Here is a 27,562-nt window from a genome sequence, read left to right on the forward strand (position 1 = left end):
AGTTCCCGTCACGTGGCATCATGGGTAGTTGTCCCCAGAGTATGCCTTCTTAGAGGGCAGAGACCACTTCTTATTAATTTCTGTAGCTCATAATTCTCTCAGTGAGGAGTTCCCTCCTTCAAAGCAGGCTTTTTCTCCTTCACTTTCTTGCCACCCAGTGCAATTTGGAGAACTCAGTGAGGCGTGCACCAAGCCTCAGATGTCTGGGAGAGAAGTTTGACTTGCACTTTAATCAGGTGTTCTGTAATGCCATTCACTCCCTGGATACGTCTAAAACGAAAATATAGCCTAGAAGGACAGCACAGAGAGAGGAAATAAACTACAAATTAAAAAGTGATTAGTGAGTGTTTAGGCAGAAGGTCAAAGGGATTATTTTGGACTTCAAACTTTTCAGCTTTCAGGGCTTGTATTCAGTTACAAAATTACATCCTTGAATTATTTGTGCAGGTGGCAGCTGTCAGATTTGAAGAAGGTTTCTGTGTTTTACAAAAGGAACATTGACAGGGCCAGGAATGGGGAGGGTGCTCCTGGGGTGAGGGCTGTCTTCTCAGCCGCGCACTGGAATTGCTGTCATCTTGGGCAACCTGCGTGACAGTCCTTGTCTGAGCTGACACAGCCTTGTCTAGGTTAGTCCAGCCACCTTCTGGAGGAAACCAGTCAAGCTGGTTAATTGGTATCGTGGAAACAGCCAGAGAGTAGATTTTTAGGACTGTGTTAAATGCAAAGGTACATTTAATAAATACCTTGATTAAATATGGTATTTCATTCTCATGGCTCTTCAAAGTGGCTCTTGGCGTCCTTTTTTTTATAACTGGGCCTCAGCGAAGTTAAGCAATTTGCTGAAGATTGCTTAGATGATAAGTAGCAAAACTGGTTTTCAAATCCAGGTCTGTTGCTTTCTTGAAATCTGTGCTCTTCCTCTTACTGGGAACTTTCTTCAGGGCAGAAATTCCCAATAAGATCAGAGCAACTGGGTTAGGTCGAGGTGTGCTGAAATTGATCCTTAGCCCTTAGCCGACGGGACAGGGTGGACCAGGTGCTAAATCACCGCAGCAGCCTCCTCACTTTACCCCTTCCCAGTATTTTCTGATAGTTTCAAGCCATGAAACATGTGGGAAACTCTGAAGATTAATTGTCTTAAAGATTATCCAGTCTAAGCACCCATCTGGTACTTGAAGCTGGTTAGGTTCTCCATAATTTATTCCTGGCACCATCATCTGCGCTTTATGAGGGTACTGTGTTGCTTTGGGAGGCTGTGTTCAAAAAACAGAATTTAGGGATATGAAAGAGATTAGATTAAGTTCAGAAGCAAGGGAGCATGGCGGGGAGGATTCACAGATCATAAAGTGTGTTAGGGGTGGAGCCTTTTCTTCTGAATTTTAGTCTGTTTCCTATACATCTATTCAGTACATGTTTGTTGAGCACCCAGTAAGTGCCAGGAATTATTCTTTGTGCTGAGGATACAGAGATAAATAAAATAAGGACCCTTTTCTGAAGAGATTTCCCAGAAAGGAGTAATCACAATGCTAGGGTGTGATGGGTCTCAGTATTCCCATCTAGTAAATAGAATATACTATAAAGAAAGCTGAGCACCGAAGTACTGATGCTTTTGAACTGTGGTGAGAGTTCAACTCTTGAGAGTCCCTTGGACTGCAAGCAGATCCAACCAGTCCATCCTAAAGGAAATGAGTCCTGAATATTCATTGGAAGGACTGATACTGAAGCTGAAACTCCAATACTTTGGCCACCTGATGCAAAGAACTGACTCATTTGAAAAGGCCCTGATGCTGGGAAAGATTGAGGGTGGGAGGAGAAGGGGACGACAGAGGATGAGATGCTTGGATGGCATCACCAACTCAATGGACATGAGTTTGAGTGAACCCCGGGAGTTGGTGATGAACAGGGAGGCCTGACGTGCTGCAGTCCGTGGGGTGGCAAAGAGTCGGACATTACTGAGCGACTGAACTGAACTGAACTGGAATAACTGACGCCTCGGATCTCTTGTAGTTTCAAAACTTTCCAGCATATTACTATAATGTTCCTGACTCCGCTAGAGTAAGATTTGTAATTACCAGCAACTATTTGGTGGATTTTATTTGTAAATTCCTTCTCACTTGGCTTTACTTTTTAGAATGAATGAGCTTCTAATCAGAAAGAGGCTTTTTCTTTCTTTAACACTATTGCCTTGAAAAATAGAATTCTCTGATAACTTCACTTAGTATATCACATAGACATGTATAAGTTGTGTTTACTTCTTTCTCCTGAAGCATAACCATGTAATTTATTAACATGTACACCTTGTTTAACTGGCCAGTAAGGCAGATTCGTTCTGGCCCGACTGCCACCCTCATTGAATAAACTTGCAAAGAACTTTGTTGTTCAACAAGCCTTGGCTTCCTACCTCATTCCTTTTACTAACTGAGATCTTTGGCAAATCACTTAGCTACTGAACTTCAGTTTCCTTGTGTGTAATATGCAGATATTATTAACTGCCTTGCAGTGGTGACTTGACACAATGTTTGGCTTTGAAAACATTGATAGGGGTCTTTGGTTAAGTCTTTGACATACCCATGCACATACCCATCCACATGGATCTAATATGGCCATCACTTACCATGGAGGAGATGATAAGTTGAATCAAGTGTTCATTGTTTCTATTTTTATGATTCAACTAAGGATTTTATATTCTTGAGAGCAGGGATGGAAAAACCAAACATCTCCAGGGATCAGATATTACTATTAACCTAAATGACTGAAGTACACCAGTTACAGGAAGACTGACAGCACAGATTCAATGGGAATGGAACCAGGATGTAGCCTTGGTTATCAGGGGGACAGAAGGGCATGATAGTGCTTTGGAGAGTCTGTGTAGCTAGTTACCGCTACCTACATTGATTGCCACAGGACAGTAGAGCTGGCTTAAGACGCTGAAATCTGGGACTTCCCTGGTGGTCCAGTGGTTGGGAGTCTGCCGGCCAAGGCAGGGGACACAGGTTCAGTTCCTGGTCGGGGAAGATTCCACATGCCGTGGAGCAACTAAGCCCATGAGCCACAACTACTGAGCCCTCGCACCCCTAGATCCCATGCTCCTCAACAAGAGAAGCCAAGGCAATGAGAAGCCTGAGCACCACAACTAGAGAAAACCCTTGTGCAGAATGAAGACCCAGTGAGGCCAAGAATAAATAAATAAATAAAGGAAGGAAGGAAGGAAGCTGAAATCTGAATGTTATGTAAGACCTCCTGTTATTAAATATTAATGATGAGTTTAAAAATATCTTAAAAACTGGGTGGGCCAAACAGAAGATCTCTGAAGGCTAGATTTGGCCTTGGGCTGCCAGTGTGTCAACTTTGACCTAGAACTTGGTAGGGCTGTGTAGCTTGATGAGTTGGCTTAAAGTGCCCTGATGGCCTTGGATTACCTGCCAGCATGTTTTTGTTTTTGAAGGCCTCCAATAATGCTTCAGTTCTTCATTTTTGGCGCTGCATCTGGCTGCAGGCTTGCTTTTTGACTATCTCTAAAGTGTCTGATGTCCTGCCAGTCCCCGTGTTGTTTACTGTACCACCACATGAACTTGGTGTTTGTGTACACCTGGATAGCGTGACTGATGAGAGCGCACTGCTGACGAATGTATGTTTAACTGTTGGAAAAATAAGAAATGTTTTTCACCCTTATTACACCTCCCCTTCAGCCTCCTGTGATCTTTAAGAATGCAGGGCAGGGTGCCTGCTGTGATATTTCTTCTCTGCGTCAGGGTGCCAGTTCCTGCTAACCCCTTCTGTTTACACAATCCCAAGAAGTCCCTGGAATTAAAGGATTTTATGAGCATGCTTTTCCCGTGGGATCAGATTGCATTGGGAAAGGGGCTGGTGGGGCTGTGGCTTTTGACAGAACTCTGATCATGTCTTGTCCCTGCTTAAAAGCTTTCTGTGGCTTCCTATCACATACAGAAGCAAGAAGTAACATTTACAGAGCCAAGTGACTACTGGATGCTTTATAAATTGTCTCAGTCCTCCCAATCCACTTTGTATGTTGAGAAATATTGCACGGTGATGGAAATGGAGTTCAAAGAGGTCAAGTGACATGCCCAAGGTCATACAGTAAGCATGACAGGTGACAGAAGTAGAATCCTGTCTGCCTGATTCCAAAATTTCTGGTTAAATTGGAAAAAAGTAACTCTGCCAGAGTGGGTTACGTGGCTAAGTGGCTCCTTTGTAGAAAACATATTCAGGTCTTGAATCAGAGTTTGCCAGTGATAGTTTAATCCAGATGTTAAAAACATTACTTTCCAGAATTGTCAGGAAGATCAGAGGTGATCATTTACCTAAGAACTGTGAAACCACACATGTGATTCTTACCATGTCCTAGTTCTGGGCAGTATATTGCAAATGAACATCTCTGGCTCATAAGAGAGACTGAGAGTAGCTGGATCTGTACAAATGCATCTCAACATCTAAGGCTTTACTTTTTAATCCTTGTTTAAGGTCAACCTCTACTTTCCAGAGCTTTGTAGCTTTGCGAATCATCTGTATAGACAGAGTTTATGTGTACTTAAGAAGGGCAGGCTCACTGGCCCCATCTCTGAATGAACTTTAGAGTCAGAGTATTTGATTACATACTCTGGTTACACCTCTTATTAGCAAAGTGGACACTGAGGCAAATTATAATCTTCTGTGCTTTGGTAATTAACTGATAATTTAGAGGATTGTTTTGAGAGTTAAATTAGTTGATATATCCAAACCTCCTGGCACACAATAAGTGCCCAATGAGTGTACATGGACTCCCACTCTTATTTAAAGAGGCATCAAAAGAGAGAAAGGAGGTCTTGACTTATTTTTACCTGGAGGAGAGGAATCATAAGTCCTTTGTGTAGTAATAGAAATAAAGTATCCCATTTGTGAAATATATAATGGCAACAAAAGAGGTCTGGAATTCTCTCAGTGAAAGGCATAAATCACTGACTATTGGATGACCTGTTTTTTACTTCTTGGTGGATATGGCAGCCCTTTAAAATTCCAACTGCAAAAGCCAAAACTGCCAGAGCTGAGACTTTAAGGTGGCTATTATTTATTCTAAAGGATAAAATGCTTTTATAATACTTTAAGCACTTTCAAATTAGAAAGACCGTTCAAAGTCATTTTTCATACACACAAATAGACTAAGTCAGGTGTCTCTTTGTCACGGAACCTGAGACTTTCTGAAGTTAAGGAACCCAACACGGTGCTCTAGGTTGTGTGCTGAGCACCTCACACCGTGCCCAGTGCTCAGGAACTGTCCATATGTGCTTGTGGAGTCCAATTGAGGACCCAGGATTTAGACTCAAGGAACCCAGGAGCCAGGGCTGGACCTGCCATTCCTTTCTTCATTTCTACCATGTGGTTGCTTTGGGTTCTGACAATCTTCTTTTTGTGAAAAAAAAAAAAAAAGGCCTGAGCTTTCCAGGACCAAAGAATTGAGCATTTGTCAAAGAGAACCTCTAGACCAGAATGCTGAATGTTCACACCAGCCAACAGCAAGTGTTTTTCATGGCAGCCTCTTTCAAAGGTGGGAAACGCCTTCATAGTAAACTTAGTTTTGTCTCATCTGGATTGTGTCCAGTCTAAAAATCTGGACAAATATCGTAAACCAAAGAAAGTTTGCACACTTCTAAGACCAGTAGCAATTAATTACTTTAAATAGAAACCCTGTCACTTACAAGCAACATAAATATTTGTATTTTGAACCTCTAAGTAGTAGTTGGGTTGACCATTCTGGCCTTAAGTGATTAAAAAAAAATCAGTTGGTCATATTTTAACAGGGAAGACATTTATAAAGAAAGGGAGGGTCAGGTCATGGAGTAAGAAAACATAAGCCAAAAGAAAGACAGACCTGAGTTCAAATCCCAGTGACCAGTTGACTCACTTGGGAACCTTGGCCATGTTATGAAAGTTCTGGCTTCAATTTTCTGTTGGGTAAAAATGAAAATAAGAGCCTTTAACTTTTCAGAGCTGTTGTGGAGATTAAAATACATTAATTCCTAACTAGATTCTAAACTCTTTGGAATCAGAAACCCGGTGTGGTCCATCTGTATTTTTCTTTCTTTTTCTTAATATTTATTTATTTTTGGCTGCATTGGTCTTAGTAGCAGCAGGATCTTCCTCTGTGGTGTGTGGGCTTCTCTCTCGTTGGGGCTTGCAGGCTCCAGAGCACACGGGCTCAGTAGTTGGGACACACAGTCTTTGTTGCCCCGTGGCGTGTGGGATCTTAATTCCAGGGTCAGGGATCCATCCTGTGTCCCCTGAGTTGGCAGGTGGATTCTTTGCCACTGGAAGTCCCCTGTCGAGCTCTACTTCTATACTGGTCTGAATTGGTGCCATTTGCTCATTTTGACTTCAGATGGGCTTCTTAACCTTTCTGAGCCTTAATTTTCCATTTGCAAAGGGAATAAAACAGTAAAATTGATAGAACTCTATACCCTAGCTAAAATGTATAAATTCCTGTCACAGAATCATTAAACTAGACTGCACATGGGCTCTTTATCCAATATTATTTTGTGAGTAGATATGTAGGTTTTCTGCAGGTATTAGCTGAATGCTAGACTTGGCTCATTTTAGGGTAACTACAGTTTGGGTGAAGTGGAAAGTTGGACAGTTCTGGAAAAGGCCTACAGGAATGATGGGAAAATCTCTCCCTGATGATCTGATTTTGGTCATGCAAAAGTGCAAAAATTTCTCATTCACTCTCCCACCCTACTCTTCTCCTACCTTCACAAATGCTTTCTAAAAATCACTTTGAGAACAGGAGGCTGTGTTTAATTTTGCACAAACTTGAAGCTGTGGCTGGAGGGAGCAGGGCTCTGGGTTTGGGTCACTTTGGTAACACTTCCCACATGACTTTATCAATGGGTGGGCCACGAAAACTTATCCCATGTTTTTTTACACCCCACCCCCAAACCGCCCAACCTGCCCAACTGTTAGTTTTTCAAAGCCCAAGAACTTTCAAAGGCTGAACCCAACACAGGGGCTTTTCTTCATGCTTTGATTTTCTGCCCATTAAGTGTTTGTCAGTGAGTTCGTATTTCACCTCCCCTGCAGCCTACACATCCCAAGAGGTCCCTGGAGGTTTAGGAAGTTAATTGATCCTTGATTAAAAGAAGGAGAAATGCTTGAGTCTGAGGTCTTAGAATCACCAGATGGGGTGTGTGTGTGTGTGTGTGTTCACTTACATTTTCGTTTTTCTTTGCAAAAAGCTTATAATGTACCTTTCAGTATAGATAAATTTAATTCCAGGATATTGGCCTCAGAGTTTTAATAATATTAGACACTAATGTGTGTAGTACACGGTAAATGTTCAGGGAACAGGAGCCAGTGCTGTTGCCTTGACTGTTCCAAACAAAGCACTTTCTTTCTTCAAAGATCATGAGATTTGCTGAGCTTCAATTAATTATTAATACTCATAGGTGCTTCCTTCTATTTTAAGTGACTCATTTACTTTAGAATGTGCCCAGGAGTCAGAGCATTTGATCCCATCCACCTCCACAGCTTTTCTGACCCAGTGACTCTGGTAAGTCACTTTAATCCTTTTGAACCTTAGGGTGACTTAATGTGTTAACGTTTATGACTGCTTCTCCTATTGGCCTTTGGGCCACTGGAAGGCTGGGGCTCCAACTCAGTAGTTCCATCAGTGCTGAGAACAGAACAGGCCACAGGTTTGCCTGACTTGCCAGTTTATGTGGGGATCTTCTGTACCTTGGGTATCTCTCCCACCTCTGTGGCCAGATTTAGAATGGTATTTTCATCATAGCAGTGAGCCTCATTTTGTCGATAGCCTATTGTGGTCCCTGTGCTCCGTGCTTAGTTGCTTAGTTGTATCTGACTCTTTGTGACCCCATGGACTGTAGCCCTCCCAGGCCCCTCTGTCCATGGCGTGGGATTTTCCAGGCAAGAATACTGGCTTGGGTTACCATTTCCTCCTCCAGAGGATTTTTCCTGACCTAGGGATGGAGCCTGTGTCTCTTGAGTCTTCTGCATTGGTAGACAGATTCTTTACCACTAGTGCCACCTAGGAAGCCCTACTGCAATCCCTAAGCTACACTGTTTCTATGAGTGTATTTAGGACTCCAGGGAGAAGGAAATGGAAACCCACTCCAGTATTCTTGCCCAGAGAATTCCATGGATGAAGGAGCCTGGTGGGCTGCTGTCCATGGGGTCGCACAGAGTTGGACATGACTGAAGCGGCTTAGCATGCATGCCTGCATTGCTGCTGCTGCTGCTAAGTCGCTTCAGTCGTGTCCGACTCTGTGTGACCCCATAGACGGCAGCCCACTAGGCTCCTCTGTCCTCAGGATTCTCCAGGCAAGAACACTGGAGTGGGGTGCCATTTCCCTCTCCAAGGCATGAAAGTGAAAAGTGAAAGTGAAGTCGCTCAGTCGTGCCCGACTCCTATCGACCCCATGGATTGCAGCCCACCAGGCTCTTCCATCCATGGGATTTTCCAGGCAAGAGTACTGGAGTGGGGTGCCATTGCCTTCTCCTATGCCTGCATTAGGATCCCAGAAACCTACTCACATGAGTGTCAGATTAAACCTCCCCTCTGGACCATCTTTAGTGTCCCCTGTAGAGTGCTCTTTTGTGCATTCATTGTACTTTCTACATCTGTCGGTCCTCACACTGTAAAAATATTTTAGTGCACTTGTTTTCTTGACTTTTTTACAACACCATGAGCTTCTTGAGGCCAGGTACTTTGATGTACTGTCACCTCAATTTCCAGCACCTATCACTAGGAATTTTCTTGAAATGAAACAGTCAGGAAATATAGTGATTGGTAATAAAGATAGTGCCAACATTGGAAATGGAAATCCTGCTTTGGATTAGAATGGCCTCATCTCTGTGTCCTGGAGAGGCAAGGCATTATGTCACTTGAGGACTGGCTGCCCCATTGAGGGAGACATATTTATGCTTCTCCCATCAACCGAAGGGAATCTGAGGTTATTCTTTTCCTGGAGCCAAGTCAAGACTCGACTGGCATCACCCCCAATCATGCCACAAGTCTGTAGGGGAGACAGAAAAGGCCATTGGGTTTTCTCAATGCTTTCTCCATGCCTTTCAAGAAAATAAAATGAACCATATTCAGATCCAACTTCTTGTCTGCTTGTGGTCATCATCCATATTATTGGAACCGGAAACCCTCCCCAAGCCTTGGACTAGGAAGGAAGGAAGAGGGCTTGGATGGCTCCCAGGCTGAGTGCAGAAGAACTGACTAGACAGATTTTCTTTCCTAACCTTCTCTGTGGGACTTTCCCTTCCTTCTTCCTTACAGAATTTTTGAGTGTCCACAATGTGCACCAGACTCTGTGCTGACCCTTCCCCATGCTCTTGCCTGTTTTTTTCCAACTAAAACAACTCCCTGTACTGATTTCATTCCATGATCTATATCTTCCCCTACTTGACTATAAGCTTCCTGAGGGCAGGACTTATGTCATTTCTGTATTCCTTGTACTTCATAGGCATATTTGAGACTCAATAAATATTTGTTGAATGAATGAGTAAATACATTAATGTATTATACCATCCCATCAATCTCAAAGCAAGTCTCTATTTTTCCCATTGAGCAGATGAGAAGAGGGTCGTGAGATGGGAAGTAACTTGCTCAAGTAGGGGCGAGCAGAGTTGAAATCATTAACCGAGTTCAGTCTGACTCCACAGCTCCTTTATATGTGTTTTATTGTCCTTAGAAACATATGTTTTACAGGCCTATCATGTGAACACTATTAAAAATAGAAGCTGGAGGCCTAAGAGCGGAGCACAAATGTAAGGAACTGGGGGTCTGTTCCCTTCCTGAGTTTATTAGCAACGCTTTGGCTCCTCGGCACCACAGAGGCTGCGGCCGGGCTCAGATGCGAAGCTAACAGGGCTGATCACGATGTGTGGAACTTTAAAAGCGGACTATTAATATCATACTGCTGGCTTCGCAGCTCCTTTTCATAGCCAGCTTGGCCACATTTCAAAGTGTTTAGGCAGTGGAATGAAGATGGCTCCGGCCCACAGGATATCTTCTGTCTCCTAGCCCCCAACCCAAGAGGACCAGCTAACTGCACTTGCCACCACTAAGCCAGAACATGCATTCACTGTCTCCCCTTCCTGCTCCTTTTCTCCGTCCTTGCAGAGACAGAATTTCAAGAGCTGCTGGTGATTGCCTTCCAGGGCCCCTCTGTGTTTACTTTCTGAAGGTCAGGCACAATGCTGTGGTGTGTGGCTGGGCTTTCTTTTCAAAGCACCAGTATGAATTTGATAAAGTAAATTGTTGTTCTAGCAGGAAGCAGTTAGGGGTCACAAAATAAATAGCCGTAGAATTCAAATAAATCCAAAGAATAAAACCAAATAAATCCATGTGTGTATGCACAGTGATACATAAATACACTTTTTAGAAAGTGAGCATTTTTATCACTGCTGGCCTGGACTAAAGTCATTGAAAAACTGTGGAGTTCATGGTACATTTCTTTTTTTTTTTTTTTAAGGCAGTCTGGGCCTTTGAGTAACATGATGTGAGCTTAATTCTTTTGGAAAAACATGAAAATGGAATCTTATCTTTTAAATGGCTGCTTATCACATTTTTTTCCCCCACTAATGAAATTCCTATATGGATGAAACCAATTTGTAAAGTTAAACTGGGGATTCGGGCACTTTGGAGGTGGACTAAGAGACTCTGAGTGAGCTAAACAGTCATTCTGAGCCTCTCTTTTCTCTACTGGGAGATGAGGGATAGCAGTGCTTATATGATTTTAAAATGACCACTCAGGGTCATTAGAGGGCTCAATGCAAAAATGGATGCAAAGTGTCTTCTACATTGTTGGCGCACATCAGCAGTGGCTATTATCATTGGCCAGATATTTTTCACGGTCTTCCTTAGTCTTGACATTCAGTAGCTCACCTTTCACTTCTATTTTACCTTTTCCTCATCTTGGTGAGGTGGCAATGGGGCTTGGTGTTGAACTTGGAGGTAGGGGAGGAAGTGTCTTTCAAGCTTAAGAGGAGAGCACGAACCAAGACAGAGGTCCTGTGTCATTTGGTTGGAGTGTGTGTCAAGGAGGTTCGGGTTGTGGGAACTCCAGAGGTTGGACTTAGGGACGTCATCTTGTCCTGTGTGGTGGGGAACCATTGACAAACCTTGAGCGTGGCCATGACATGCTCATGCCCAGGAAGTAAACAGGTGGATATATGTAAGAGGCACAGAAGGCCAGGAGACCAATTTGGAGGCTGCTGCCTGGTCCAAGCAGAAGAGATTGTGGGCCTTCACTTTTTGCTTCAGGCTTATAAGGGCCTTTCCTGGCAGGTGATGAAATCTATTTTCCATGACCTTTAAGAAAATGGCATCTGAACTGGACGCTGATAAACTCGCAGCAGCTGCAAGAGTGCCTCGCGGTGCTCCTGATGCCCTTGGGCTCCGCTCCAGGTCTGCAGGCAGCAGGGCCCAGCTCAGCTCTGTTCAGTCTTGTCAATGTCTTGTTGAACAGTGAAAGAAAAGAATTGGAAATGCTGTTCGCTGAGTAGCTTCTGTGTGCCAGCACTCTGCTAGGAGTTTTGAATGCTTTGATCCCCTTTAGGCATTAGTACAACTCATTTGTGAGGAAACTAAGGCTCAGGAAGATGGAGAAGGAAGCAGAAGCCTCATTGCTAGGAAGTGGTGGATCTGGGGGTTCAAATTCAGATTATCTTACTCCAGGGTTTTCAGAATTCCATGCCTGAGTGCCTTGAGGTGAGCTTTTCAAAAGGGAAATGGTTGGCTTAAGAGAGGAAGGCACTTGGAGGCATCATGAGACCTCATTAGATTTGGAACTTTGTTAGTGATAGTTACAAATCGTGCTTTGACTTTAGCAGGATGACGTAGAATAGTGGAAAAGCTCCTGCCTGGTGCTTGCACTGTCTCCCTCTGTGCTCTTGGTCAAGACAAGAGGCTCATGCTACATCTCTTAGTCATGAGTGAAGGCAGAAAGGGGGTGCATGTGGAGAGGGCTTTGTTGTTGTTTCGTCACTTAGTCAGTCTTGTCTGACTTTTGCGACCCATGGACTGTAGCCCGCCAGGCTTCTCTATCTATGGGATTTCCCACGAAAGAATCCTGGAGTGGGTTGCCATTTCCTTCTCCAGGGGATCGTTCCAACCCAGGGATGGAATCCTGTCTCTCCTGCACTATAGTCGGATTCTTTACCACTGAGCCACCTGGGAAGCCCCAGAGAAGGCTGTGCTGCTGCTGCTGCTGCTAAGTCGATTCAGTCGTGTCCGACTCTGTATGACCCCATAGACGGCAGCCCACCAGGCTCTGCAGTCCCTGGGATTCTCCAGGCAAGAACACTGGAGTGGGTTGCCATTTACTTCTCCAATGCATGAAAGGGAAAAGTGAAAGTGAAGTCGCTCTGTCGTGTCCAACTCTTCGAGACCCCATGGACTGCAGCCCACCAGGCTCCTCCGTCCATGGGATTTTCCAGGCAAGAGTACTGGAGTGGGGTGCCATGGGTCACTACAGAGGCAAGGAATCGACGTCACTATCGATGCTGCTATCTGGGGTGGTGTTTGCTTCTTCTTTGGCCCCTTTGCACTGATGTTTTCCCTGTTTCGTTTTCTCCCCTGTACATGGTGATGATGGTTCCATCTTGACCAGCCGGCCTGCCTTTCATCATCATCGAGACGAGCACCATCAAGCCTTACCACCGGGGCTTTTACTGCAACGACGAGAGCATCAAGTATCCACAGAAAACTGGGGAGACAATCAACGACGCTGTGCTCACCGCTGTGGGGATTGTTATTGCCATCCTCGCGGTAAGCGCCCAGACTTCGATGGGCAACCTGTCTGATTCCCTGGCAGCACATCATGGTCTATCTGATATAGCAGAGGTTTAGAAGATCAAGTAGAATTTCACTTGATTAACACTATTTCATGCAGTTACTACTATTACTAAAAGTATTGGGTTGGCCAAAAAGTTCATTTGGGATATTCAAAACCCAAAAGAGATTTTTGTCCAACTTAATACTTTAAAATAAAAAAATACATATGCACTGTAAATATTATAAAAGTATGCTAAGCAACCTTCTAAAATACTTTGCATACATTATCTCTACAATAGTCAAAGTGTAGATATTGTCCTTATCTTTCTTCTACAAATTAAGAAACGGAGGTCCGCAGAGTAAAAATAATTTGCCTAAGGTCACTTGGTTCATGAATGATAGAGTTGGGATTTAGACCTAGTTGTCTTCCTTATCCCAGGCTTCCCAGGCGGTGTTAGTGGTAAAGAACCCGGCTGCCAATGCAGAAGATATAAGAGATGAGGGTTTGATCCCTGAGTCAGGAAGATCCTCTGGAGGAGGTCACGACAACCCACTCCAGTATTCTTGCCTGGAGAATCTCATGGACCAAGAGACACAAGGCTACAGTCCGTGAGCTCACGAAGAGTTGGACACGACTGAGTGACTGAGCATGCGTGCACGTCCCTTACTCCAGAGTCTGAGCTCTGAGCCGCCATGTTGTAAATCTGAGCCCCAGAGGACAGGAGAAATGCCTTACTGAATATCTTGGGCATTTTCTATATTTTTTTCCACACGATTGTGCTGCTGCTCTGACAGTGATAATGCCGCTGGCATGATCTGGCCTATTGTTTAATTCTCTCACCTGGTAAATGAGACTTGCAGTCCAAAGACCTAGGTTCTAGACCTGGCCCTCCACTGCCAAGCTTGTACATATTTAAAACCAAGGGTGACCATCTTGCTTCAAAGCTTTGCAGTGAGGAATAAAAGAGATCATGAATATTGAAGTACTTGATAAACTCTTAATTGCTGACCAGGTCGCTCATACCCAGGGGTAAAGTCTAGACTTATATCCAGATCTTCCCTTAGAGGATGAAGCCCTCACTGCAGGTGCAAAAATGTGCTACCAGCTTGACAAGGTCCAGAATTATTTTGAGCAATGGTAGCCATGTGGGAATTGGGGTGTCGTCTATCTGGGCTGTACTTAGATCACAGCTTTGTTTTAGATGTGTCCATTTAGAGCAGGGGAGGGGACGAGTGAGGGAATCCAGTCTTATAATTTGTAGTTCATACGTTTTCACAGACATCCATTCCACATATCTGCTATTTTCAGTTTTTTCTTTGTCCTTGAACCCCAGCAACATGGGCAAAGGGCTAAGTATCACGTTCACCAAGATAAAAAAATTCTCTCTTCTAGATTCTAAGTCATCTTTGTGTTAATCCAATCATGGAAGCTTATCTTTGGCCTATATTAGCAAGCCAAGAAGGGAGAAAGTTAATGGACTTCTCCAGGCCAGAATACCGGAGTGGGTAACCTTTCCCTTCTCCAGGGGATCTTCCCAACCCAGTTCTCTCACCTTGCAAGCAGATTCTTTACCAGCTGAGTCACCAGGAAAGCCCAAGAATATTGGAGTGGGTAGCCTATCCCTTCTCCGGCAGATCTTCCTGACCCAGGAATTGAACCGGAGTCTCCTGCATTGCAGGTGGATTCTTTACCCTCTGAGCCACCAGGGAAGCCCAATATTAAGAACACTGCAACACTGCATGTAAAATAGGGGCTTAGTGTTCCCATCATTCAAATGGAAAAGCGGAAGCTCAGAGGAGTTCAGTGATATCTCAGAGTCAAAAGCAAGTAAAAATTGGGGTTCAAGCCTAAACCTGGTTTATTCCAAAGCCCTCTGTCCATGTTGCTGACTTGATTGTGGACAGGTGGTTGGCTGTCCTATTCAAGTGCTCGGTGGGATAGGCGGTTAGCTACTCTTGCCTTCTCTGCATCAAATATGAACAGCTGATGGTCCACGGAGTGCACTCCATGAAGTTTTTCTTTTGACTTCCCCACTCTGGGGGTGGGTTATAAACTTTGAGACCCCTCTTTGTTTTTTAATAACATCGTAAACCAGGCACACAATCAACAGTTTGACATTGGGGAGGGGGCAGGGAGGCAAGTAGAATTCTTTCCAACCTTTAAAAGAAAAACAGTCCATTTGCAAGCGTGGTAAAGGTGGACAAGGAGCTTTGTGTTCAGAGGCTGAGAAATACAAAATCTAATTTTACTCTCTGCTCCAGAGTTACAGTTGGGGTTGAGTTCTTTAGGAAGAATGGCTTTGCCTGGAAAAAACGTTTGTAATGGAAGGTGAATACTTAACACGGTATCTGGCGCTCAGGTTTGAACAGGTGTTTTGACACTTGGACGCTCAGTTAAATTGAATCCTTTTAGAAGCTGGCTCTAACTCGGGAGCTGTTGAGGTAAGAATATCACATTCACAGGGATGGTCTGTGGTCTCTGCTCTCTTTACGTGCAGTTATTAGTGGCCTGACTAGTGGGCTGCTCCTGGGCACGGCACCAGGGAGAGAGACCTGGGGCCCCCTGAAGTATGTGAATTAGGTAAATCCCTGGGCTGCCCTGGTGGCTCAGTCAGTAAAGAACCTGCCTACAATGCAGGAGACCCCGGTTCAATCCCTGGGTCAGGAAGAACCCCAGAGAAGGAAATGGCTACCCACTCCAGTATTCTTGCTTGAGAAATTTCCATGGACAGAGAAGCCTGGTGAACTACATACAGTCCATGGGGTCACAAGAGTTGGACGTGATTTAGCAACTAAACCACTGCCACCTGGGTTTTCTAGGCCTTATTTTCCTCATCTGTAAAATGAGAGTACTGTTTGATTTCTCACCTGTGGGGGGACATCCTTAGCTGCAGTGGGCTAGGAGGATCCAGGGTGCTCATGTCGCTTCTTCTGGGTCCTCGCTTCTTCCTTCCTCACTAAGAAAAACCTGCTTTGAAGAGCTTGGTTGTGGCTGGCTTCTCTCCTTGTGTCATGTGGAAGTTTTAATTAAAATGCTCCCTGACCTCCCAGATTCCCCTGAAAGAGTCATGCACTGGGCCTTGGCTGTGGGGTGGGATGTTATGGGATGGGCTTCGAGGACATTTCCCCCACCCTCACAGTGCCAGCAGCATAGGTCTGGATGGTGCTTCCCTTTGGTTCTGAGAAAGCTGTCCTTTGTCAGGTGCTACTGTTATGTCCTGGAAACCTGGGGCCGTATTCAAGCCTTTTGCACCCTCCCAACACACACACACATGCACACACGCACACACACACACACACACACACACACACACACACAGAGTTTTCCGGTGTCTCAGTTTCACATGGGGTTAAAAGTGTGGGCTCTGGTTTACCTCCAAGCTCCTCTGCTATGGAACGTGTAGAAAATTAGTAAGCCTCCTTGCTCTCATCTATGAAATGGAGATACTATGTCTACTTATGAAGGTTTTCAGAAATAAATGAGCTAATATGTGGAAAGCAACTCAGTGCCTGACACAGGCAGTATATTCAGCAAGCGTTCACTGTTTTTATTGTGAGTAAACAGCATCAAAAAATGAAGAAGTAAAAAAAATAATGATGAAGTGACTTAGTCAAGACCTTTTACTTGGCAGAAGTAGAATTAGGAAAGGCCCTCCAGCCTTTGGATTCATCACATCTCCCGCTCTTCCCTTGTAGTTTACTCATGAGAACTCAGGTCTCTTGACTCTCGTGCCAATACTCTTTGCAAAAAAACTTTAGCCCCCTGATCCAGCTGCCCCTGCATTTCAGCTGGAGGCTTGAGATGTGGGCTCCTAATGAGGTATGCTCACCCGCTTACCTGTCATTAAGGACCAGAGTAATCATGAACAAGAGGAAAAGCAAAGACCTCGGAGGAAAAGTGAATAATTCCCATTAATACATATGGTCAATTCTGGAAAAGCTATACAACTTGAATTCAACAACAACAACCCTCTCTCCCGTTGTGACTGGCCAGAGAGCCTGGCTGGCTCCATGCAGAATCTGCTTCTGATCAGAGGGCGTGAATGACAGTCAGGGAGGGTGAAGGGGGACCCGGAGCTGGAAATCTAATCAGCCTGCTACTTGCTGCCCTGGCCTCCTCCCGCCAAATGTCAGGTTTGTTTAAAACAACAAGAGAAGCCTTGACTGATCTGGGTGCCCCTGCTCCAGTCTGAACAGTCCCCACAACAAAGGAATGGCACACCAGTGGGGTTTCAAGATGCAAATTTCAGAAGTTATAGACAAAGCAGACACCTTTCTATGGCAGGAGACGTGGAAAAATCGGGTCATTTTGACCTCTTTTTCAGATGTATCTTAGATTTTGAAATTATAGCATAATAGGAATTCCTTCCAAATCCACAAGGCAGTGGTTCCTATCCCTGCCTCCTAAGGGTTTAATGACTCTAGCAGCAGTGAGATTAGGAGCAAAAACAGTAAATATCATCTTTTATCTAGCCTTCTCTCCAATTGCCTTGCACCATGCTGTGCAAAGAATTATGTGCAAAGATTTTAATATGGAAAAAATGCTTAGTATTCCTTTTAAATAAACATGGGCTCAAGTGCTTGCTTTGGTCAGACCCTGAAAGGGGTTTAATAAAGATTCTTAATATCTGGGAGTTGAAGTTTGGTGAGTCATGAGTGAATCCACTTCTCCCTCTGGCCATAAAAATGCTCCTTTTCCTCACATCCCATCCATTTTGAACCTCTGTTATGACATTCCTAACTGGAGAAAAAGCTCAGATTTTGGCTTTGATTGAGGTTCGTGGCCTAAAACTTCTGAACTTCTTCATTCTGTGACGTGTCCTTCAACTTCTGTCAAGGCATTGACCCCTGTGGAAAAGAACTATACCTACGTTTACTGTAAATTGGTGACAATAGTTCACCAACTGCATAGGCTAGTTCTGGGAGTCAAATCAACTGACGTTATATGTGTCATCAGTGAGAAGTGGCCTTTTCATCTCTATAGTGTTGTACAGTTTACAAAGTGCCCTTCATGTGCACATTCTCTTGTCTGCACTTAGTAGTGATTCTATGATTCTCAGGGGTGGATTGGTATGGCTAAGGGAACTGGAGATGAAGAAATGAAGTGACTTTCCCGTAATTAGTGAGTGGCAGGGCCAGACCAGGAGTCCTCTGATTCTAGGGCAAGGCTTTTTGAAATGAGACCATTGCTGCCTTCTAAAGCCTGCTTCCCTTCCACAATTACTTATTAAGCCCACAGGGCATGGCAGGTGCTGGTGATCCAGGATTGAACCTTCGCCTAACAAGCTGTGTGTTGTCTCTTGTCACTAAACTGCCCGAAGCTGCCCCATCTCTAGCAGACAGATAGCACCTTCAATATATATCACCCTGCAATGTGATTTGTGTCCGTTTTTCATCTCCCTAGCTAGATAATAGGTTCTTGCAAGGCAGAGATCAGATCTTTCCCTCTTGCATGTGGTAGGTGCTTAAATAAACACCAAGCCAATGTCGCCTTCTCCAGGAAGCATTCCTTGACTGCCTCCTCCCCCACCTTCCAAAGATCCCAGGGGTCCCTGGGCCCACCTCTGTCTTTGCAGTAACTGTATTGAACTAGCATGTCTGTTTACTTGACTATTCCTGGTTATTCTGCTAGAGTAGGGATTGGTCTGATTTTGATTTTATATTGCAGCATAAGGCACAAACTTGGGTACTCAATATATATGATTGTGAAAATCATAGAGGAGGCCGTACATTTCGAGCAGAAACCGACAAGCATTAGGTCAAAAGATGTTAGAGGACCTAGGCGAGCAGGGACACGTGTCCTGTTTGTCTCCCTAAAATCTGGATGATGGCCTCTGATGCACGTGGGAGCCTGCTCTGTACCACATGCACATTTCTGGCTGGAGAGACAAGAAGAAGAACTTATACCTCCAAAACTTGTTTATTCAGGATCAGGCTTCGGTTTGCCCACATCTGGACTTCATTACTTCCTCCCCACCCCCCATCTCCTTTTATCTGAGAGAGCACTGCCAAGAAAACAAGGTTCCCCAAGACCGCCTCCTCATTAAAGGTTAGTCGAGTCTTCAACTCTGAAAAAAAATGTGAAGTCAGGCTGGCCGAGCGGTGCCTTGGTGGGAGACCCAGTTCCCCCAGTTTACAATCCACTATATCTATGCAATTACCAAGACCACCAACAGAGAATGATCACGTTAATCCTTCAACTGTGTCATCCCTGATCAGAGGGCTACAGAGTTCTTCAGACCTCCTTACTGCCTGAGGGGGTTGGGGGGGGGAGGGGTCCTATTTGCCATGTAACAAACACAGACACTGAGATTAGGATTTAGGTCCCTCCCCGCCTCCCCCCAACCCCACCCCCTCAACACACACACACACTGTAGCAATTCTTCCTTAGTTACTATCATTCTTAGGGATTCAGGACTATTTGGAAAATCTATCTAATATGCTACTGCTGCTAAGTTGCTTCAGTGATGTCCGACTCTGTGCGACCCCAGAGACGGCAGCCCACCAGGCTCCGCCGTCCCTGGGATTCTCCAGGCAAGAACACTGGAGTGGGGTGGCATTTCCTTCTCCAAGGCATGAAAGTGAAAAGTGAAAGTGAAGTCGCTCAGTCGTGTCTGACTCTAGCGACCCCATGGACTGCAGCCCACCAGGTTCCTCTGTCGACAGGATTTTCCAGGCAAGAGTACTGGCGTGGGGTGCCATTGCCTTCTCTGATCTAATATGAGGGTGATGATATTCTCCACTTTAAGTGACAATTCTTAGGAGGCTGGGCAATCTGTTCATGTGAGTCAGTGTTAGGGGATGGGATAGAGGATTAGACACCATTGACCCACTATCTAGTGGGCTGGAAACTAATATGCCTTATCTTAAGTCCTCTTCAGCATCTGCAGGGGATAGGTATTATTGACCCCATTTTACTAATGAGGGAGGGTCCTAAGGTTTACAAGGGGAGTGTGGCCAGTGTGAGGTCATTCTGCTTGGTGAACAGGGAGCAGGAATTGATACCCAGGTCTGTCTGGCTTCAAAACCCAGCACAGGAGCTGACATTGAAGACCCACTGTGTGCTTGGGGCTATGCAGAGTGCTCTGTATTTAGTGAGCTAGAAAATCTGTACTTCCTGGTTTTAAAGAGCTCTTTGTATGGAGGAGGACAAAACAGCTAGGCCCCTGGGCAGATGATTGCCCAAGACTGACAGTGTGGGATAGTGGGTTTTCCTTTTTTAAAAAACAAATTTTTTGTTTGTTTTAAAATAGATTTTAATTTAGTTCTTACTCTCTTTTTATTTTAATTATTTATTTGTTTTTTGGCCTTGCTGTGCAGCATGTGGGATTTTAGTTCCCCGACCAGGGATTGAACCTGCAGTCCATGCATTGGACGTGCAAAGTCTTAACCACTGGACCACTGGGGAAGTCCCTGGGATAGTGTTGTGTAGGAAGAAGTAGTTGTTCAGAAAGTGAAAGCCTCTCTGAGTGAGACCTTCCTCAGAACATACAGGCAGCTTCTAGGCTTCCCTTTAGCCTAGAAGCTGAGATACAAGACACAGATACTGTCCTTAGAGCTTATGGAACAGGCCAAGTACATGACTGACTGTACCATTAGATCCTCCGGGAGACTAAAGAACTGGTCAGGCAGCTAGAAGATAGGGCAGAGAAGGAGAGTAAGCCCCAGAGAGGTGAGAGCTTCAAGGACAAAACAAGAGAAATGCTGTAAACTAGCAGTCCCCAACCTTTTTGGCACCAGGGACGGGTTTTGTGGAAGTCAATTTTTCCACCCACCAGGGTGTGGGGGGGGAGGGATAGTTTTGGGATGACTTGAGCACAATACATTTATTTTGCACTTTATTTCTATTATTACATCAGCTCTACCTCCGATCATCAGGCATTAGATCCTAGAGGTTGGGGACTTCTGTTGTAGACGGTCTAAGGCAGAAATAAAGTACTGTGGGAGTTGATAGGAAGATCACTGAAGGTTGTTTTCATTGGTGAAGGCTTCATCATCATCATCATCATGCATGGAGCACTCCATTTAATTATCACAACAACCCTTGGGCTCTTGCTACTGCGATCAGATTATCTCCCTTTGTACACATAAGGAGTCTGAGAGTCATAGAGCTCAGCTGCCCAAGACTCTTGAGTAAAGGAGCCCTTTAATCTGGTGCAGTAGCTGGCATTGAGCTCTACTTTGAAGCAGAGGTGAGACTTTCATCAGAGATCCTGATGTTCCAGACAGGGGATGGCTTCACCGAGACTGAAACAATAGGGCCTTTTCAGGAAGTGTAAGCAGACGGACCTGTTCAGCTAGAGAAATAGAGTATAAGGGAGAAGACAAAGATAAGGTAGGAAGAGATGATTGCAAGATTGTGAAACTCCTTGAGTGCTGAGGAGTTTTCACTGTCATTAATAGGCTACAGATTGATGAAAGTATTTTCAGCTCACGTGGCCAACTTTTCAACCAAGGTTAAGGATGCGGTCTGAACTGCCATGGTGGTAATGCAAAGAGAAGAGAGAGAATAGGATGGATATGACATCCCACCTTGCAAACATGGGATGAACAGAATTGGATGACAATGGGGTAAAGGAGAGGGTGCTGTCTAAGATTTCCTGTCTTTGCAGTTCTGTGTTTGGTGGCATCTTGAGTAGGAATGGAGGCAAGAGAAGTGAGGTTTGGGGCAGAAGTTGGAATGAGTGTGACTTGGTCAGGTGGACGTGCTGATAATACTGGTTTGATAACTAGTTGGAAGATTTGGCAGAAGGTTGGAATAAGACTGATGGGGTAAAGGGTGAGCTGAAACTAGAGAGTGAAAGAAATGCCCTTTTGAAGGTCGTTTTCACAGGTGAAGTCACAGAGAAAAGGCAAGGATACAATCCTAAGAAGACTGACATTTATTAACAGCACCCAGAAGAGGAGCCACTGGAAAGAGAAAGGTGTTTGAGAAATAGGAAGAAAGGCACAGTGGTGATATTAAGGATGGTAGGAAATTCAAGGTCAAAGGAGCGAGAAGTGGGCAGTAGGCAATGCTATAGAGAGAACTCTTGCGTGGATAGGCAGAGCTGATCATCTAGGAGACTCATGCCTTTGAGTGCCTGACTAATGTCCATGGGATTCTCCAGGCAAGAATACTGGAGTGGGTTACCATTTCCTTCTCCAGGAGATCTTCCCAACCCAGGGATCGAACCCAGGTCTCCCGCATTGCGGGTAGACACTTTACCATCTGAGCCACCAGGGAAGCTCTTGGAAAATAGACTGCTTCATCTTTCAAAATGCCTCCTTTGTAAAGCTTGAGGGCTTAGGGCGGCCACTGTTGATTTCAACCATAAATAGCTTCTGTGACCTCTCTCTCTGGCTTCTTTGCTGTCCATATTCTAGACCTACCCATAAAGCCTAGAAACTCCACTGGTGGCCTTGGGACAGATTTGGGTGCCCATTGCCTTTCCTGATCTATGAGGCACTGATCTTCTACCAAGAGGTTAAAGACAACTGAGTGGGAGAAGAATGGGAGACTAAATTTCTCATCAGTTATTTCTAGTCACTGAAGATACTGCATTTCATTGTAGTAGATGGAGCAAAGCTCAAAGAAGATAGAGCAACACTTCTGTCTCCATCCTTAGAAGCAGGACTTCGATATGTTACATTTCCCTTTCCCTTACTGAGAAATCAAGTGAGAAAAATGATTCTTCCTTCATTAATCTCCATCATTCATTGCTTGTTGAATAAATGAATCTCTTCTGGATTGAAAAAAGTTCATTAATTCACAGAGCTGGGATGTGAAGGGGGAGTTTGGTGCTCTGTGGCTGATGGGGATCTGGATGTTCAGGTGCCTGACAGGGTGACATCCTGCCACCTGCTAGGGCTTCTAAGAGAAAGCCGGCTAGATGCCATTGGGCAGAGCATGGAAGGCCCAGGCTGCAGCAAGTGCCCTGCCACTGTCCACTACCTTATCCCCAAGGGTGATGCAGTGGCCTCTCTGGCCTTCATCACACTCATTTATAAAGTGTGGAGAATAATTTAGCAATTCTTAGGGTGTTGTGAGAAGCAGGTAATGCAGTGGATAGGGGAAAGTTTTGTAAGTTGTTACAGACTATGCAGATATTCTCATTGAAGCAGATCAGAGTATTAGGGAAGTTTGTCCTTCGAATTTGGCAGCAGAAGATGAGTTCTCAGACTCTGTAAGAGGGATTGTTAGGACTCTGTGCAAAAGTCTTGCTTTTCTTGGGATAATCTATATAGTGGACTGTTACAAATAACACGAACAATGCAGTAGGGTAGCCCTTGCTGCCTGGAATTTAGACTTTCTTTCTGCTTTGTTCCCCTGAAAAAGACATCCTAGGTGAAATGGTCAAAACCCAACATCTCCATACTCATATTTTTCTGGTTCTACCCTGGAGAGGTGGTACTTCCAAATTCTTTAGTGTGATATGTTCTTTTCCAGGGATCTCTTAGAACTATTTTGGAAAAGATGTTTTATACAAGTATAGACATTTCCTGGAGCTATTGCACGTTCCATTTCAGATCATTGCAATAAAGCGAATATTACAATAAAGTGAGTCATGGGTTTTTGGTTTCCCAGGGCATGTAAAAGTTACGTTTACACTAAACTGTAATCTGTTAAGTGTGCAATTGCATTATGTCTAAGAAACAATGTTTATGCCTGAATTAAAAAATACTTTATTGCTAAAAAATGACCACTGATCATTGATTGTAACAAATATAATAACAATGAAAAATTAGAAATATTGAAAGTATTACAAATTTCAAAACATAGTACACATAGACATGAAGTGAGCAAATGCTGTCGGGGGTCGGGGGTGGGGAATAAAAGCCAATAGACTTGCTTGATACAGGGTGGTCACAAACCTTCAATTTGTAAAGACCAGCAACCACAACAGTATCTGCAAAGTGCAATAAAATGGTATGCCTGTGTTAATTTTTTGTTTCTTTTTTTCCAAGGGAAGGAAAAAAAAAAACCATTATTGTTTGCAGAGCTTTTCCGCTAGGTGCCAGATATTTGATATATCATCTTCTTGATTCCCCTGGCAATCTTGCCAGGTAGATTTTAGTCCTTTTTAAATTTTTAATTTCTTTTTTTCCCTTAAAAATTTTTGTTTTATATTGGAGTATAGTTGATTAACAGTGTTGCGTTAGTTTCAGGTGTACCGAAAAGTGATCCAGTTATACATATACACATATCAGTTCTTTTTCAAACTCTTTTCTCATTTAGGTTATTACAGAATATTGAGCAGAATTCCTGTTGCTATACAGTAGGTCCTTGTTGGTTGTTTTAAATATAGCAGTGTGTACTTGTCAACATATTACTCTTATTTCATAGACAAGGAGACCTAAGCCCAGAGAGGTGAAGTCACTTCTCTAGGTTCATGGTAAGAGATGGGATATGCAGATCAAGATTTTTCTGGCTCCAAAAGTCAGTGCTTCTTTCATCACTGTGTAATCTCTCCTTTCCAAAATGTCTCCCCTAATGTTTTTCCAAATTTCCTCTCCAGAGCAGCTCAATATTTGTGAATATATGGGCAGTTGAGCTCTTGTATACCAGAAAAGACAGGAAGAGGAGCTGTCTTAAGAGTTGGAGCCAACTTCCCTCAAACTCAGCCATTCTCTGGCGAGGACTGATTGATCCCTTTCTGTCCCCTCATAGCTTAATTGCAATGCTTTCCCACTTTATTAGTTTCCAGATTTTGTGCCAAGTGCTTTAAAAGGCAGGTAGGGGAGAATTCTCCTCTGCTTGCCTGGCAGCCTGCCATCACCCCCAGAATCTGTTGCTTGCTGTTTCAGAAAGGGATCGACATTGAAGGCATTTTTCTCAGCTGTGAAATTTACATATCACAACTTTGCTGACTGAAGCAGAAATGAGGGCTCCAGGGGCCAGAGTGCGAGTGGGGACAGAGCCTTTGTAGGGGGAGGGGGTGGGAGGGAAGAGCTTATTTTATTACCCGGGAATAAAAACATTGCGAGTAATGAATAAAGTCCGAAAGCAGTAAATCTGGAACTCCAGAGTTAGGTGTGTAACGTGTCGGAGAACAATTTAAGCCTTCGTCTCTTCTGCAGAAGTGAGGTATTTGGGCAGCCCGAATTTCATTAAATGGTCTTTTAAGGGTTAGGATTACAAGAAGCCAAACCTGGCCAGTTCATAATGATGATTTATGGCTGTATTGTCGACTCCCCGACCCTTCTGTACAAGGGGATGGAGAAAATACATAATTTGTTGCTCATTAACTCCAAGATCTGTCAGGGCTGCCCCAGAAGCCATGTGGTCCTGGAGTCATATGTCTGCTAAATGGCTTCAGCCTGATCCTGTCCTTGAAAATACACAGTTGCTATTCTATAGTGGAAATTGTTTTTAATAACAGAAATAATAAAACGATCTTGATGTAGTCTTTTGTGGGTCTTTGAACTTGAGAGTTGGAATATCTGGGCTCTACTTTTAACTGTCAGCTTTCTAGCCTCAAATCCTTCAGATAAGTCACTATTTCTCAGTGCCTTAGTGTTCCCACCAGTAAACTGGGTATATTGTCCTTACAGGTTGCAGATTAAATGCAACTGTAAGTTGCAAAAGAAATATAAAAGATTGCTAGTATTACTAGAGTTGTTATTGGGAATTTGAGGGGCCATCAGATGTTCTCTTTATATCATTATCTTCCTGTGAGAGGAGGAAGCATTTTACTTAGCAGCTTGCTATCTGCAAAACTGTGGCATTGAAAACTGAAGTTTCAGAATGAAGGATGTGAGAGCTAAAGATTGTCCTTGGGGTGTAACCAAACCCTTTCTCCCTGAGATGACTGAAGCAGAGAGGTGACTCCCCTGGGATTAATCAACCATAAAATGATGTAAGAGATGCTGATCTGCAGTGGGAACCCACGTGTTCTTTTTCAGTATCAAATTGGAATCACACCCAAGACATGCCCATTTAGAAACAGTTTCTTAATCTGTTTCAGTGGATGGTTCAAGGAACTCAGAAGCCATCCTAGGGCAGGAATTATGCATGGGGTCTTGATTCTGTTCTTGGCTTGTGTCATCTCACAAGTACGTTTCCTTTCCTGCTGCTTATTATCTTTGCTTTGATGAGAGGCTACTGGTGAAGGGAGCACAGGAAAGCTGGGAATAAATGTCACTGCAGTTATGAAGGAATTAATCACGGAGTCTAGTGCCTTCATTTTGCAAATGGAGAAGCTGATTTGTCCCAGATCACTCAGTGAGTAGGGACTCGAACTCTGGCCCCTTGACTCCTAGTTTAGTGCTTCTCCCCCCATGTCTAAAGTCAAGTGAGCATGATTTATAAAAAAAGAAGAAGAAGGAAGAGAGAACGTGATGGTGGTAATAAACATCTGGAACATGTTAGCCCATAAGGTTACACAGGGTAAAAGTATAAACAGGTTCAAAAGGGGAATTAGACCATGAATGGTAGGAAAGAATGCTGGGTGGAGAATTAGAACACCTGGGTCTAATCTTTAGATGTGAGTTAATTTGAACTTCAGTTTCTCCCATATATAATGGACCCTTTCATTTATGACTAGCTAGGCTTCTCAGATTTTAATCTCTGCAGCATGTTGTCAGAGGACTCTTGGTAATGTTTAGAGGACATTTCCAATTTTGCAATAAAAACAACCGTGTGGACCACCATCTTGCTCCTTCATTCACTGATTCATTCAGCTGATAGTCCTGCTGCTCTCCCAGAGAATGGCTAAGCCAGGATGCCAGACGGGGCTGGCCATTGACCATCTCTCTAAGGGAATCATATGATCTCGGAAATTCAATATGATCCAGGAAACCAAAGGGTGGCACTGAGAAATCACCAGCATTTATAAACACAGGATCACTGTATAAATGTTAGCAGCACTGGTAGCTGTTCTCACGACTGCACCTGCTTGCCCCTGGGCCCAGCTGGCATTTCATGGCCATCCTCCCCTCCAGACTTGGGAGCCCTGGACTTGGATCAGACGCCCAGCCTGGATGCCTTCCCCAGCTAAAAAAGAATGAGGGAAGACCATGAGAAGAGTGCCCGGATGTGTCAGTCTATTGCTTCCCTTGTGGCTGTGAACATGCTCTCTGTCCCCTGAAAGGGCAAGTGTGGCTCATCAGCCTTCCCTGTGAGGAAGTGTGAGAGGGACTTTGTGGTGAGTGATGAGTTGAACATCGTTGTCCCGGCACTGTGGTTGTGACCAGGAAGTGGCCAGGGCTGTGCGGTGGAGTTAAGTCAAGGACAGCAGGCTGAGGGGTGGTGTATCACCAGCGCAGAACTTATCCTCAGCTGTGTAGGCATTTAAGGTGTCTACCTTACAGAGAGTCAGCTGACCCGCTTCCCTGCCCCAAGCCCCCACCATTCTTTACCTGCATGTAGAATCAGGCAGCTTCAGTTAGAGTGCTTTTCCTCTCTGAGTCTCAATCTATCTCCTGGTAGTTGAGGGGGTGTCATAAAGTATATAAAAAATAAATACTGACATGCTGTTCATAATCAATAGTTGCTGGCTCTTTTTTTTTTTTTCTTTTTAAAGAAGTTATGAATCTCCCTCCCCTAAACATTAAAGAGTAGACACAGTGGGATGGAGGAAGGATATGAAAACCCAGACTTGCTCACTGCCTTTCAGGATGGAGGAGACAATGCAGGCACCCTTGGGAATTCACAAACTCTGAAGGGCCTTGTGTAAAAGTTTCTTGGTTTGTAGGCCAGTACTCTTCTCATCACGCCCTACTTCTTAAGAGTAAAATGAAAGAATCCCTTTCTGTGACCCAGGGCATTTCCAGCACTTGCCACAT

General features: G+C 44.2%; 1 protein-coding gene across 1 annotated transcript in view; it reads left to right on the forward strand.

Moving 5' to 3' along the window:
* The window catches only part of PLPP3 (phospholipid phosphatase 3), an 89,374-nt gene that overhangs the window by 32,346 nt on the left and 29,466 nt on the right, over positions 1-27,562 (forward strand). Inside the window, exon 2 of the mRNA XM_070786467.1 lies at positions 12,633-12,790. Coding sequence (XP_070642568.1) covers positions 12,633-12,790 — 158 coding nt within the window. The remainder of the gene's footprint in view (positions 1-12,632; positions 12,791-27,562) is intronic.

The sequence above is a fragment of the Bos indicus genome, chromosome 3 (genome assembly GCF_029378745.1).
Source record: "Bos indicus isolate NIAB-ARS_2022 breed Sahiwal x Tharparkar chromosome 3, NIAB-ARS_B.indTharparkar_mat_pri_1.0, whole genome shotgun sequence".
Taxonomy (NCBI): domain Eukaryota; kingdom Metazoa; phylum Chordata; class Mammalia; order Artiodactyla; family Bovidae; genus Bos; species Bos indicus.